Source organism: Onychomys torridus, chromosome 3 (assembly GCF_903995425.1).
Source record: "Onychomys torridus chromosome 3, mOncTor1.1, whole genome shotgun sequence".
Lineage (NCBI taxonomy): Eukaryota > Metazoa > Chordata > Mammalia > Rodentia > Cricetidae > Onychomys > Onychomys torridus.
In genome coordinates this window covers 74,568,086-74,581,744 of record NC_050445.1, presented here as the reverse complement: position 1 = coordinate 74,581,744, position 13,659 = coordinate 74,568,086, and the positions used below count along the sequence as shown (strand labels likewise).

The window sequence follows — 13,659 nt, the reverse complement described above, 5'->3', positions numbered from 1 at the left end:
ACAGAATGTATATATATATTCCATTTTCTGTTGGACCTGGCCTATTTATTTCAGTAACCTAGACTTCCTAATATCACTGTAATAACAATAACAAATGCCAAATTGTGCTGAAAAAAAAGTAGTAACTGAAAACAACATTATTTTTATTAAAAAGAAATGGTTCCATGGATTGCCTTTACAGCATGAATTCATACTTAACAAATTTGAAGCATGACCTCATATAGTACACAATTTAATATAGTTTCCTTGCCTACTCAAACAGTTAGAGATGGAATGTTTTCCAAGATGCTAATAATGTAATTAAAGCACTTTTCATGTCACTCATCATCTATAAAGAAATCTATAACTCTCTCTGTGCTATGTCAAACAGGCTACTCTTGTATTCTCCTCTTCCCCCATGGGTGAAGTCAGACTGCTGTCACCTACCAGTTTTTGGTGGGTCATGAAGTTCCAGGTGCTGGGGATTTTCAGAATCTGACAACATATTGAGGTCCCTAAAAAGTAAGACAGATTATTAAGAAAGACATTGAGGAAGGCTGAAGTCAAAGGTACCTTTTCCCATCTGCCTTGATTTTCTTTTCAGGAGGTAAATGAGAAGTGGTTTATGATATAAAGCAGCTCCCAGGCATGCTCACCCTGCTAACCCAGTACATATTAGCCATGTTGTTAAAAGTCCAAGCTGATAAAAATGATCATTTAAGGTGAAATCTTTATGGATTAAATGCAAGTCACTTCAAAACATGACGCACATTGGATTCTGGCCCTCTTTCCAATGGAGCGTATTTTAATAAAAGCATGAAGGGAGCACTGTGTCACAAAAGAGACAGTTGCTGGAGTATTGGCCACACCCTAGCCTCTGATGCAGAGCACAAGAAGGCCAGCAACCTTCTATTCACTTTGTTTTCTTATCTGACACTCTTGCTGACTGGCAAAGGTTCCACCTTAACAATTTTAAATCAAAAGAGACATGAAGAGCCAAAAAATGGGAACAGAAAGATGGGGAAAAACTCACAGTCTTACACATATTTCTGCTTCCCCACTTTGCTGGTTAATGATGCTCTGTACTTCTTCATATGTTTTAGAAGTTAAGGGGATCCCATTCCATTCCAACACTTGCATCCCTAAAAAGACAAATTTGAGTATAAAATTAAACATGTGTGCTATCTATCTTCAGTATTAGTTCACAGGGCACAAAAGACTTCCTGCACTTCTAAAAGCTAAATCAGCACACCATCAGAGAACATCCAGCTCAATGTTCTCCAGAACATCATGTATTTGGATATAAACCTACCTGAATGTATAATATATGTTTAAGACAACATGCAAACTTTGTTTTAAAAAACCAATCAGTTCTTACCAAACACATGCATTCTGTTCACACTTCTATAAAGAAGACCATATTGAATAAACAAACAAGTAATTGCAACCATTAGCTTTAGATATTGACTTCCATAATCCTTTGTGGAATGGAGTGGTAAAAAGTCACTAGGATTTCCTGATGAAGCTCTGCTCTTGATTTTTGCCCAGATAAGTCACATTGTGCTTTATGTCTTCCATTTCACTGCATGGCAGATGTTTCTGAAGAGATTAGCAAAAATGCTATAGGAAGGTCAGCTTTGTGGGGCTGTGCCCTGTGCAATAGTATAAGTTCTGTATTCAGAAAGGCCCCATGCTCTGCTGTCATCTTGAAAATCGCCTTTTTCATTTTTCACTGAATCTAATAAATTATGTACTCTTCTTGCCTGATCAAGGCATTTCATTTATGCAATCTTTCTGAAAAGATAATTTTATGCAAAAAGGAAATAGTAATATACTTAATATTTAAACATTTTATATCCAGTGTTTTTGGTTCATTTGTGAGTTGTTAAAATAACTGAGGAGTGCATATTTGACATGATTCACATGGCCATAAAATATAGCTATATGAAATGGATATACATAGCTGAAAATCATCCAATAAGGTACCCAAATATTTCTGAATGTTATCAGCTTTACCCTAGAGAAAATGTCTGTATGCCATTATATAGTAAATGAAAAATGATAATTACTGATCAATTACATCTTTATTATACTTCACATTGTGTAATCCCCTATTGCTTACTTCAGCACTGGCTCAATGGGAAATTGTAAATATTGTACAGTTGTGTCTTTAATTTTAATGGCATAATATACATTGGGAGGCATGATACCAGTTGCAATTAAGTGAAGGAAATGCCTTTATACTAGAGGGGAGTAACAGAAAAAGTCCATCAAAAGGCTCACAGTAACACAGAGAAAGACTTTTCCATAACTTACTCCAAGAAAACTTTATCTTCAGATGGGTCTTAGGTTTATTTCAACAATCCCAGCTGTTGTACACAGAAAATAAGAATATTATATAAAAGACATTGACTCTAAGAATAACTCAGCACAGAGAAAGCAGAAAGCAAAACATCTTTAGAGCTAGGAGAAAAACCTCATTTATTCTGAGTTGAAAAATTAATGCCATAATAATTCAGATATTATTATGCCTTATATTTCTACAGAATCATATTCCATGGAAATAGTCATAGGTCTGTTTTCTCTATTATGTTTACCTGTTCAGGTTTTTACATTTTGGAACAAAGGGAACACTGACAAAACTTAATTATCTAGTGAAATAAAGAATGTCTCTAGTTATAAAGAAGGAAAACACATTTTCAAATGTCAATAATATGGCTGACCATATTCTTGCCACACCATGTATGTGGTGCTTCTAACTCTGAGCTCTGCTGTGTCCCAGGACAGACATCTACAGTACTTTTTCACTCATCTTTTTTCATGCTAGTCAGTGCTGTGGCAAAAGTTAAAAATATTCTGCCACGACCTTTGTCTTGGCATGGTACCCATGCTGTTATACCATGAAAAGGGTCACTACTTTCAGCATAGTTATTAAACACTTCCCATTCCAATGTCCCTCACTTCCTGAAAAAGAATGGAGTACAACTTGTATTCATTTTATAAAACATACTTAGAACTATGAGTTAAATATCATGTAATTTCAAACCAATGTATTTGATTCATCACACAAACAAAATGAAGGATAACAACCATAGAATCATCCCAGTAGATACATAAAGAACATTTTATAACATTTAAATAGACTTCATAAAATTAAGAATAACCTTGGTATAGAAGAAATATATGTCATCACAACTTAATACATTTACAATAAGCCAATGGTTAGTATTATAATGAATGGGAAAGACTGAACAATTCTCTTTATGATCTGGAATAGAACAAGGATGTGCATGCCCAGCATCTTTACTCAGCGTAGGTCTTTAAATGCTAGTTCATGCAAGAGAAAGGCAGGAAAGGCACTGGGACTCGAAGGTAGCAGTCAAATGCTCACTGCTTGCACACATAATCTTACAACTACAGAAGCACAAATACATTACCAAATAATGCTTTAAGACCGATAAATTTGGTAAAGTTGCAAGACCCAAGGTCAACATACAACACTCAGTAGCATTGCTATAATGACAGTGTATTAACTGAAATAGAAATCAGAAAAGCAAACTCCTTTATAATGTTACAAAATTTAAAGAATAAAGTAGCCAGAAATAAATTTATTCAATTATGTAAAAGATCTTTATAATAAAAAGTATAAAGCAGTTATGAAAGCTATTGATGAGGATACAAAGAAATGGAAATATAATTATAGGGCCACAGTTTTCAAGAATCAATGATGTTAAAAATGTTTGTTTCCAAATTTTCCTAAAGACTCAAAGCAACCTCTATTAACTATCAAAGGCACTGTTCACAGAAGAGACAGAGTTTTAAATACATTTGGAAGTCCAAAAGCTCCCAAATACAGATATCCAACTTGAGAAAAAAATTGAAGCAGAAAGTACTGTACTACCTCACTCAAAGATACTTGATAAATTTGTCAACTGTGAAACTCGACAAGCCCATTTATGTTAACTAACATATGCAAATCCTTTTGGAAAAACTTACATTTGTAGGTATTCTATAGAGTATTATTTTAGCATTTAATATTCAGATGTATTTTCAATCTTAAAGTACATCTTTAACTAGATTATAGAAAAATCTAGTAAATTTCTAGTAAAAAAAATTCCAAGAAAATACTATGTATGCAAATCATTCTTACTACTTAGAATTAGAAGTAAACATTAATATTTTCATGTATTTAAGTTATATCAAGATATATTTTAAATGATTTGTCAAATAGAGACTTCACAGATGACACTACAATGATATCCATAGACAGTGCCTAGTATACCAGCTACCTGTATAAAATCTAAGACAAATTCTTATTTTTTTTTCCAAATGTGCAACAGTGACAATTTGCTGTTCAAACTTACAAAATCAGTAAATCACGGGGCCATCAGGGGAGTGAGACATCTTAAGAAAGGAATAATGGGAAGAACAGGGTAATGTGACATGAAGCAGAAGGAAAGACAGTTTTTGGAAGGAAGAGGCCAGCAGGAAAGGCACATAGGGCACTGGGGAGGCAATTGTGGTAGAGGGATGGGTTAGAACAGAGCTTAATGACACTTTGTATCTCAGTGCCATAATGAAATCCAGTAGTATGGTACCTTAAAATTAATTTAAAAAGTCATATTGAAGTATTAGGTAAATGGAATATATTATCAGTTAGAAACTAGTATAGGGTTTTTGACTAGTGTTATAAAATGAGTAAGTCCTTTCAGATGCTCTAGTTTAATCTCTTATAAAAAATTACTTGCATAACATCATACAGTTACTGGCTATATACAAATATAATCTTTGACAATCTCCTAGGTCAATGCTAGTATTAGTAAATAGGAAAATACTTTCAGTTTATGCTTACTAACACTACATTTAGCTCTACTGAATACAACAAATATTCAAATTTGTAAACTTGTGACAAAATACACAAATTATTTGTGATGTCATTTTAATTATAATAAAGCAAGATAATTTAGAGATTTTTACTTATATGACAATATTAAAGTTTCAGACATTTAAAAACTGAAGATATCAGTGAATAAACAGGAACCTGATATGTGCTATGTGATTTTATGGTAAGCAATAAAAGGAACAAGGTTGATGGAGTTCTTCATCTCTTCTCTGTGCCTCTGCTAGAGAGAAGCAACTTTCACCATATATATATATATATATATATATATATATATATATATAAAACTATAATAAGCATGCTGTTATTATACAATGTTGATAGGATATAATCCTATTATCTGTGAAAGTAAACCACATAGGAAAGATAAATGAACTTAAGTAGGGAATCAGTTTTAGCGAAGATATTGTGGTTGAGCTTTTCAAAATCATTAGGAACTGTCATTCTGTTTGCTTGTGTGATCCATGGAGGATAGCACTACCTCAAAGAAAAATTGCTACAAGATGTCCTTAAGTTCTATGGCTTCCATTGTATCCAGAAATCTTGTAAACACAAGGGCACAGTAAGGAAGTCACTTATCCTGGAAGAAGTACTCTGGCTTTGACAGGGCATTCTCAGTATTGTGGCTTATTCTTAATGTTCTAGAATGTACAATTCATAACTGGATTTTTTTTTAACTGAATATATGGCAAAAAACACCAATTATGGTGTGATGCCTTACTCAGCCTTGATGCAAGGAGGAGGGGCTAGGTATGGCCCCAACTTGGTCTGCCAGCCTGTGTTGACTACCCAGGGGAGGCCTTACCCTCTATGAGGAGGTGATGAGGGTAGGTGGGGGTGGAATGAGAGAAGGGGAGGGAAGTGGAACAGGGATTGGTATGTAAAAGGAAAGAAATTTTTTTAATAAAAAAAAATATAAAACATAAAAAACACCAAATTAATAAAAGCAATGAAATTTTCTACCTGCAGTTAAAGAGACAATTGGAACTGATTACAATTGATTTGTAGATACAAAATCATGTTTGTTTTTTTTTTGGACTTCAGTATAAATATTGCAAATCCATGCTTTCACAGAGAAGAGAAAGGGATAAAATTCAGTATGATTTGTGTCCCAGCCTTAAGACTGTCTGATAGAATTTTTCTTTTGGTTCACAGTGATTACTCAAACAATCAACTATTATGGTCCAATATTTCTGGGAAGGACTGATACACATGCCAAAGCCAATTTAATACTATAATCTAGTGGTTTAGATTACTCTGTATTACTAGAGTGAGATAAATCAGAAAGTGACTGAAAAGTCAGCAGAAGATAATGAGCATGTTAGCATAATCTGATCGATCCTCAGGAAATATGTAATTTGCATAATGTCACTATCTCATTTTAAGTAGATTTCAGTTCAGATATAAAAAAATTCGGGCTGGGCGGTGGTGGCACACGCCTTTAATCCCAGCATCCGGGAGGCAGAGGCAGGTGGATCTCTGTGAGTTCGAGGCCAGCCTGGGCTACAGAGCGAGTTCCAGAAAAGGCTCCAAAGCTACACAGGGAAACCCTGTCTCAAAAAACAAAAAAAAATTCATAATTGAATTTCTTAGTTGATTCTGTTAATATGCCTAGGAAGGATGTTTCTAATGACTAATTAAATGATATTAGCATATTAAAACTATCACATCTGAAGAATGACGCCTAGTTAATATAAACAGAGCAAATAAAAAAGTGTGGGAATTATGTAGAGATGAATAGTTAACCGAGTGGACCAAGGAAGGTGAAGAAGTGATGAAACACCCAGATGGTTACCGTTCTGCCTGAAGTGTCCAGACTGAACCATTGATGGCTCAAACTATTGTTATGTCATTTTATTTATTTATTTATTTATTTGGTTTTTTTCAAGACAGGGTTTCTCTGTGTAGCTTTGTGCCTTTCCTGGAACTCACTTGGTAGCCCAGGCTGGCCTCGAACTCACAGAGATCCGCCTAGCTCTGCCTCCCGAGTGCTGGGATTAAAGGCGTGTGCCCCCCCCCCACTGTGTCTTTTTTTATATTCATATATTCTTAACTATTTCTTTTTAATGCCATATAAATGTACTCTGTTACTCAGATAATGGATTTTAACACAGAATATCATCACTTTCTTTTAGGAAAATTGTTTCCTAATAAACAGGTGTAGCAGGCAGGAATCTTAAATGGTCTTATTAATAAAACAAACCTGGAGCCAGTTTTGGGGGTGAATGCTGGAAGATCAGAGAAGCAGAACAAGCCACAGCTTCCTCACCTTGCCATTTCCTCAACTGATCCTGTTTCCTCAGACTGGAAGCCCTTGAGTTCTCATCCACAATGGATTTCAGCTGAACTATGCTGCTCAAAGCCTAAAAGCTTAACCAGCCAAATGCTTCTAGTCTCTGGTCTTCATTCGTTATACAATCTTTCTGGTTTTGCCATCACTCCCTGGGATTAAAGGCTCACTTCTTGGGTTAAAGCATGTGTCACCTTGCCTGGCTGTTTCCAATGTGGCCTTGAACTCACAGAGATCCAGAGGGATTTCTGTCTCTGGAATGCTAGGATTACAGGCGTGAGCTACCACTGCCTAACCTCTATGTTTAATATTGTGGCTGTTCTGTCTCTGACCCCGGATAAGTTTATTAGGGTGCACTGTAGGGCCCTGGCCTCCCAATTTGGGTAACTGCCACCTTGCTTGCCGACCTTGACCAGATGTCCTCCCTATGCTGATTCTCTGCTGGTCTCCACCTCCTGAATGCTTAAGGGAAGTTCCTTATCTGTGTATCCTGCATTTGGGCATTAACAGTTTAGATGTAAGATTGTAAACATCAGTATTGAACTTCTGCCCTCCAGGGTCCCTCCACTGTGCTGTAAGCCTGTATTTAAGGTTTCCTTCCTCTTTCAATAAGTGGCATTCGGCATTCTGCTGACAGGAGTGACCTGCTGTCTCTAGTCTCTGTTTTTTGACAATCCACAGCCCCTCGCTGGGACATGGTGAACAGGTGGTGGTAGCACGGGCGTTATCGGTGCAATGCACAATATTTTGGGGAACACAATACCGCCACACATAGGTGCTATTGAACAGGTGGCAATGTCATCATCTCCAATAAGCATCCTCAAAAAGACAATATAAATTTTATTTCATAATATTATTTTGTAGATTAAATGCACAGACTGTTGCAAATATTTCTGAGATATGATTTTAAAGTCCTACATAAATCAGTTAAGGGGAAGACTGTAATTGAAAAGGAAGTTTTGGTAAGAATATCATAATCAAGCCACTGAAATAGCTCAGTTGGGAGAGCATTAGACTGAAGAAATATCATAATCAATATTTAGCATTAAATGGAAGATTCTCATATTCTTATAATTCTTAAAAGCAGAAGGAGAATGGGAATTGGAAGGAGACTGAGACTGAGGGAAATGGGAGATGATGGTCAATGTATGTATTGAATATTTTAGTTACAGGAAGAATGATTTTGGGAAACTGGCATTTGAAAGACCCCCACCAAAGGCCCAGACACAGTTCTCCCTTCCTGGAGATGTGAAGTCAGGTGTTTCAAAAGAACAAAAGTCAGGACGTCTGGTGGTGACTGATTAACCATGAGATGCCCCTCTGTGGAGATAACATGACTGGACCCTAGAGATGGGTTGTAAAACTCCTGACAGGGCAAACAGAGAAGCTGCAATAAGACAAAGTCCAGGCCCGGGAAAAACTGGACCAATCAAGGATGGACCCGTACTAACCCCCTCCCCTCTAAGAAATTTTGTGGGTTTTGCTTATAAAAACTGAGCTTGCAGAGAGGTGGGCACTTCCTCCAGCCTGTGTGTTGGATCTGTCGGATGAAGTCCCTGCCTAGGCTTGTATTGCTTTTGGATATCCAGAATGAAACCTTGCTTTTGCCTTCCGACAGGCTCGTCATCAGGCTCGTCATCGGTGGTCTCTCTGGGGGTCTCAATCTGGGCACAGCAGCATTCACAGTGAGCATAGTTGGTGTTGCTCTACTATGTCCTTGAAATTTGCTGAGTTAATCTTAAATTTCTTCACCAATAAATAAATTATATATAATGTGAAGTACATGCTAATTTGCTTAATTAAGTTTAGGTACATGTTTATCAGCTTAAGAAAGAAATATAGTAGAGATAGTTTTTGAGAATAAATTAAAATATATTTGGCTTGTTTAGTATTGTTCGTTATGTATATTATATTGATAAACTGCCTGCCACTGTTGTTTAAGCTCACTGAGAAGCTGGTTCTTGAAGTAGGGCTGAGCCTCACCCCCGTTTCAGACTCTAACATGTTTTGTAAAAGTGTCTTTTGATGCCCTTCAGCTGAGGAGGGGTTGCTACCCACCCCAACTGGAACAAAAACACTCAAGAGTAAAATCCTTGTGTTCTTGAAACAGAAAGAAGCTAAAGCATTTCCAGAAGATGTCCCTGCTGTTTGACGTGTGATATAAACGGGCCTGCTGTGGGAAGGGGAACTGGAAGCCCAGCTATGGGAATCTCATCCAGAGACAGAAAGCTCAAATGGGAACTCAGCTCAGCTTCCCTAGTTGCTTTCTGCTGGATGTGAGCGTCTCATTTGATGTTTTAATCTTTATCTGCAGCTATTTGTTTTTTTACTTGGAAGCCTCACCAGAGGGAACATTCTGCTCTGCCTGCATGAGACCTCACGGGACTCTCCAGCTTGCTGAATTCAAGTGGCGCCCTCCCAATGTTTCTGTTGGGTGTTTGTAAGCCTCCAGATTTGATGATTTTACCCTTTTTTGGTCTCAATTTTCCTTCACTAAATTTCTCTATTGGGTGCTTTGAATGCCCAATTTGATGATGTTCTTCTGTCTGCTACTTGCCATTTATTTTTCTGCTTTTTGCTTGGTATATACTTACAAAGTCACTCAATCAAAAATGAAAGCATGGCTCTGTTACTCCAGAGGCAGTCTCTCAGTCTCATCTCTGACACAGATCTCCAGCTGTATCTTCCTTCCCCATGCCCAAAATCTCCTGAGGATCCCACAGATCTTCCTCTCCAAAGCTCCTCTTCAGCACTGTATGCTAGCCCCCAACTCAAGCAGGCCATGCCTGGCAGAAAAACAGCCTCCAGTACCAACACGCATCCCGTGTGAACACAACAGTTCAGTTTAACAGGCAACACAGAGCCGTCACACTCTCTGAAAACCCAGAGAGGAAACAGAAACTAAGGAACAAAATACGCCCGCCCCCCTCCCCCCAGCAAAGATAAAATCAGAAATCAGCACCTGGACCTATGCTCATCCCAAACCTAGATGCGAGACACCAGTGTAAAAACACAATCAGTAACAGCCAGGGCAACATGTCTCCACCATAGTTCAGCTATCCTACCACAAGAGGCCCTGAATATTCCAAGATAGCTGAAGCAACCTCAAAACCAACTATGATAGTGGTTCTTAAAGACGAAATGAACAAATCCCCTAAGAGAGCCAAGATAATACAAACAAACATTTGAAAGAGACAAAACCAAAACAACGAGCGGGGCGGTGGTGGCGCATGCCTTTAATCCCAGCACTTGGGAGGCAGAGGCAGGTGGATCTCTGTGAGTTCGAGGCCAGCCTGGTCTACCAAGTGAGTTCCAGGAAAGGTGCAAAGCTGCACAGAGAAACCCTGTCTCGAAAAAAAACCAAAAACAAAAACAAAAAAACAAAAACAAAAAAAAAAACGGAAAAGACAACACAAACTGCTCCAGACCTGAAAACGGAAGTAGAAACTATAATGAAAGCAAAATGGAGGGAATTCTGGAAATGGAAAATTTTGGAATTTAAACAGGAACTGTAGAGACAAGCTATGAATTTATTTATCTTTCTAAAGATGGAATGCTATTGACTAAGCTTCCTCAAGTAAAATAGCTGGACAAAATTTGTATAAAGGTAGTATTGACATTGTGACATGGAAAGATTTATTATCATTGATCTAGGTGTAAAGATCTCAAATGATAGTACCCAGATGTTCCTGAGAAGCCTTTCATAGGAAAGGTGGCCAAACACTGGACAGCATTAGAGCTAAAATATATATTGTGAACAAGTTGCCACTCATATCACACCTGAAAGACTATCAATTCTATAAAGGCTTACAGTTTATACTCTGATATGTAGAAATACAGAGAGCCAAAATCTAAAAGAGATGAGCCATTCTTAAGTTTATGTTGAACACATTAAGCAAAGAAATTCAATTATATGAACAAATATACATAAATGAAACAAATCATCTACTACCCATTGACCATTTATTCACACATAAATTGTTTCCTTAGAAAAGAAATCTAAAACACTGTGAAAATTACCCTCATTGCCTTAAATAAATAGGTTTCAAAGATGTAACAATTTTTTTAACATTAAATGAGAACAGAACCTCGAGTGCTACTTGTTTGGTATTTGAATAATGCTTCATACAAAGAATAAAAATCAAAGCTGCACCACAATGGCTCTGAGACCTGGTGTATAGTGTATTCTCTGAGAAGTTTATGCTGAAGTGCAAGATACCATGTATGAATTAGACATATAGGTATTGACTACTGACAAACAAAATACCGAAATACACAAACACACACCACACCACACACACGAGAAAGAGAGAGAGAGAGAGAGAGAGAGAGAGAGAGAGAGAGAGAGAATGTAAATAAAATAAAGGCATTCTAAAAGAAATAATCAACCAAAAGAGAGAGTGAATTTATAGCATTTGGCTCTTTCCATGTTAAACTACCACGACCAACTGAAAATCATGTTGTGAGGTGTCTGAATTGGAAGCTGGAAGAGACCTACACAAGGCTCTTCGAGAAGCTGTACCAATGGACCAAGCACACACTTCACAAATAAATCTGTGGATAGTGTGGGTAAACTGTCTAATAATAATTTATCAAAATATGCAAGGCCTGTGTGTGTAGGTTCCAACACATTTCACTGAAAATGACAGTGAGTCAGTTTTAAAGTAGTTAAAGACTGCAGGCAATAGCAGGCAAAGTTTAAATCAAGAAGTGAAACTAAAACCCTTTTTCCAAATAAGTACTTTACTTAGAACAAAGCAGAAAGGTTATAAATATTTTTGTGATATACAAATGCTCACTATAAACAATATCACCTGAATCTCATGAGCTATATGTATATATAGCTACATAAATGTATATATAGCTCATGAGTATTGCATGTATATGCTATAGAATTTGCATTCAGAGTGGTTACATTATCTCACAGAAAAATAAAATTATCATCATAATGTATTTTAAAAACCCATCTATAAATTTACTGTGTAAAGGTGATGAAATACATGTGATTTTAAAATGTCCACAGTGAGGTGACCAGTATCTAAAAGTAAACAGTACCACATACAAATGTTGGCAAATTTCTGAAGTAGGGTTGGAGATTTAGCTCAGTGGTAGAGCGCTTGCCTAGCAAGCACAAGGCCCTGGGTTCCATTCTCAGCTTAAAAAAAAAAAAAAATTTCTGAAGTAAAGTGAATATTTTGGATGTCACTGGCCATGGAATCTCTGTCCCTGCTATTGCAACAGGAAAGCATGTCTGTTCCTGTCTAAGCTAATAATCCTGGCTATGTTCCAAAACACACTGCTGACAAGAAGCAGAGGCAGATGGATTTGGCTTGTGAGCCATCTGTAGCTGGAGACCTGACCTTAGCTTCCACTCAGTTTTGTTTTACATTTTCATAGCTGCTTTCAGTCTGATTTTTCTTTTTTATAATAAAAATTTAAACTAGATTATTAAAGGTTTTAAAAAGTACCCATCACTAAAAATGTTGACTAATTGGGTTTTTAAATAAAGTATGCCAGTAGCTAATAAACTGCCAAGAGAGCAACGCAAGTGAAAGTAACATTATCTTATTGTGAATACATCTCCTATTATATCCTAATACATCATAACATTGCTAGGCCAAAATTTCACCACCATTAATTACAAGATTTTGTGATACAAAATGTAAACAAATTACACATTAATTTTCAAACAGATAAAACACATGAAGTCTGAGCACACCACAGAGTTTCTAATCCTTACCTTCTACAAGTTTTCCCGTGTGTTCCGCACTTCCACCAGGAAGAATCTTAGCAATATAGGCTCCAATTTCTCCACTATGTCCAGGGATTTCTTTACCACCAACAATTCTAATTCCTAGCCCGTTACCTATATTTAAAAATTAGCAAACTGTTAGTAATAATTCGAGAAGCAAACACTTATCAAAACGTGGGTTAAATACCCAGAAGCCCAGTACAACACTAAGAGTAGAAAGTAGACTTCAATAGCAAAATTACATTATTCTGATTCAAAAATGGATAATAATACATAAGGTTATTGGGACTTAAGTATAATCTACAGTAATTAGATTATTACTGAACACTTTCTCAAAGTTAGTTATATTCATTCAAATAGTAAATGCTCCCAAATTAAAACAGATATATTTTTTAAAATTACAAAAGAATATGTTCAGAAAAACTTCAGAGCAAATAATTCAACTATGAAACTAAGAACAATTTACTCTCAGAAACATAACCATGGTTATTGTAAACCAGACAAATACAATTGCAATACAACTTTATATGGTAATAAGACCATAACCTACGTTACTCTTCACTCCTAACTTTAACTCCCCACTGTGTACTGCTTGTGGCACAAGAATGTTGTTTCTGATTATGAATAACTTAGTCCTGGTTTGTTACTCCATAACCAGATTGTTCTATAATTACTCATCAATAATTATAACAAACAATTCTGATGCACATGAACTGTTGCACGCTAAGTTGGTGCACT

At 36.5% G+C, this 13,659-nt stretch overlaps 1 protein-coding gene across 3 annotated transcripts in view; it reads right to left on the bottom strand.

Moving 5' to 3' along the window:
- Positions 1-13,659, bottom strand: part of Pclo (piccolo presynaptic cytomatrix protein) — a 341,154-nt gene that overhangs the window by 80,693 nt on the left and 246,802 nt on the right. For all 3 annotated transcript variants that reach the window (XM_036180305.1, XM_036180306.1, XM_036180307.1), the window contains exons 10-12: positions 12,910-13,035; positions 1,013-1,121; positions 427-494 (exon numbers count right to left, since the gene is read on the bottom strand). In XM_036180305.1, the coding sequence (XP_036036198.1) occupies positions 427-494; positions 1,013-1,121; positions 12,910-13,035 (303 nt within the window). The remainder of the gene's footprint in view (positions 1-426; positions 495-1,012; positions 1,122-12,909; positions 13,036-13,659) is intronic.